This window comes from Eptatretus burgeri, chromosome 2, assembly GCF_056783735.1.
Source record: "Eptatretus burgeri isolate ZD-2024b chromosome 2, Ebu_testis_v1, whole genome shotgun sequence".
Lineage (NCBI taxonomy): Eukaryota > Metazoa > Chordata > Myxini > Myxiniformes > Myxinidae > Eptatretus > Eptatretus burgeri.
The window spans coordinates 31,108,160-31,110,659 of record NC_140962.1 but is presented as its reverse complement, the minus strand read 5'-3'; the positions used below and the strand labels follow the sequence as shown (position 1 = coordinate 31,110,659).

The following is a 2,500-nucleotide window of genomic DNA, read 5'->3' as shown; positions in this document are numbered from 1 at the left end:
GCTGTTCACCGATGCTCCCCATCCAACTTGACAGAGCTTTAGCAAATATACAAGGAAGAATGGGAGAAAATCCCCAAATCCAGATGTGCAAAGCTGATACAGACATACCCAATAAGACTCGAAGCTGTAATCACTGCCAAAGGCGCTTCAACAAAGTACTGACTCAGGGGGTTGAATACTTATTTATGCAAGATACTTCAGCTTTTCATTTTTCATTAATTTGTAAAAATTTCGAAAAACACTTTTTCACTTTGTCATTAATGGGGTATTTTGTGTACATCGATGACAAAAAATTAAAATTTCATCAATTTTAAATTCAGCTGTAACACAACAAAATGTGGCAAAAGTCGAGTGGTGTGAATACTTACTGAAGGCATTGTATTTATTTCACAATGTAGTCTGTTTATTCCCTCCCCCCTTCTAAAATTATGGAAACACTAATTTGAGCAGGAAGGATATTTACTCTTGCGAAACTTGGTGTTGTCGATGTATTGCCTTTTTTGTTGTTTTGTTTATCTGGGTATCTAAAAATGGAGGATTGTCGTCAAAACGATGCTCGGGGCCATTTATTTATTGCATGTGCATGCGGAAGGTTGGCAGCAGGGGAGAATAAATTGAGAAAAATTGATGATAAGGAAGCGATATAAAAGAGAGACTAGGGTAGATGTAGTGGGATACATGAGGAGAGAAAGGAATGGAGCTTTGGCAGAGGTTGGGACAAGGGCAATTGGGAGTAAAAGGGCATGTACAAAGAATATGAGGAGGAAAGGGGGAGGGGGTGGAGCTGTGGTCATTTTTCACCATATTTGTTTGTGTAATTAATTTGTGGCCCCTTCGTGATTTTGGAGCAAAATTTCAAGTTATATTAATGTTTTAAAAAAATTATTAAAGGAAAGGGAACTTCATGTCTTCATAATTATTCAGCCTCCCTTATAGGATAAGGGAGTGGTTTATAGCTGTTTTAGGGTTTGTTTCTGCAATTAGTGGCCCCAATTTTTAATGGTACCTCAGAGTTTCTTAGACCCCCAAAAGTACTAAACCACCATTTCGATTGTTTTTTTTTCCTTCCTTTTTTATGCCAATGTCCGAGCTGTATCTTAGAGCTGGCTGGGACTTTTGTAATAAAATTTTGCACCAATAATGTGAATAGAAAGTATGCGGGGCTGCCAATTTTTTGACCTTGACCTAAATTTTAAGGTCATGTCATAATTATAGACAATTTAACATTTTCACCATAACTCAATTAAAGTTTGTCCAATCGGAACAAAATTGCCCTCGTTCGCCTAAAGCAAGCCACATTTTCGCTTTATTTACATCATACCCCTCCAAATTATAGGTCAAGGTCAAATGGTGGTCTGGAAAAAAAAAAGTGTTTTTTGTCATCGCTCAATTTTACCAATGCGAAATCTCAAAGGCCACTTGGCCTTCCAATATGTACCTGCACTGAAGTTGTGCACTGGATATTTCATTGGTGTCCTTGACCTATTTTTTTGGATTGTGACCTAAAACACCTTTTTGATCATAACTTGAACAATTTTCATGATGTTGAGTTTTATGGATAGATTTTCGATGGGAACACATTTCCTTATTTTACACTCCCTAAATGTTGGAGATCAAGGTCATATGACTGCCCCCCCAAAAATATGGCCATCATTGGGTCACGGGCCAAGGGTAAGTCGTGGGTGATTGCCAAGGGTAAGCCAGTGGAGGCTTAGCCTTGGCGATTGCTTTGTGATCACAGACATCTAATTTAAATTTGCAATCTCATCTGCTTATCAATGCACTTGAGTAAACAAATTGCCATTTTGCACAACTGATTGCAAGCAATTATTTCTCGACTCCTTCCATGTGATCCACAACCTTCATGTGTAGACAGTTGGCATGATGCTGCTCCAATGATGTGCTTTGTTGTGCATTTTTGGCAGCAAAAGTGTCAACGTTTGATCATCACAGCACATTGTTCGATTAAAATTGGAAATCGATTTGATTTGGGTGTGATGGGTGGAATAATTGCTGTGAACGCTTCCATTTAGCCGTCTTCTGGTTACAGCAATCAACTCGGCATATACCGTGTGCACAAATTTTGGTCAGATGGTGCATTTGCAGCCGTCTAGTGGTCACCAAGTTTGAATTTAATAGTAGAGCATCACCGGAGGCCTAAAACCAATAAACCATTTTAAAATGTGCATTTGTTTGCATGACTCTTATCTCATTGGACTTCAGGTGTTGATTAACAGGTTTAATTTTTAAGTACCGAAATGTCTGCATCCTGTAAAGTATAGCCCATGTGTGATGCAAAATATCTCTCACCAGCATTGCGTAGCTGTGGTTCACACGGCATCTCGAAGGACCCTGTTCTTCCAGAATGTGGTAAACATATATGTAGATGGACAGCTCAAGCAAACTGCGCAGCTCAAGTTTCCACCATTGAATGAGGTATGCCAAACAACCATTTTTTCATTGCTGGAAAAGAAGGGTCGGGAACAATATAAGAAAAAAC

The 2,500-nt window shown here is 38.9% G+C and overlaps 1 protein-coding gene across 3 annotated transcripts in view; it reads left to right on the top strand.

Annotated features, from left to right (window-relative positions):
- Window positions 1-2,500, top strand: part of LOC147031730 (neurobeachin-like protein 1) — a 246,793-nt gene that overhangs the window by 93,704 nt on the left and 150,589 nt on the right. For all 3 annotated transcript variants that reach the window (XR_015053987.1, XM_085866599.1, XM_085866591.1), the window contains one exon: window positions 2,314-2,436. Coding sequence is in view for 2 of the 3 variants with exons in the window: in XM_085866599.1 (XP_085722725.1) it covers window positions 2,314-2,436 (123 nt within the window). In the remaining variant the exon portion in view is untranslated. The remainder of the gene's footprint in view (window positions 1-2,313; window positions 2,437-2,500) is intronic.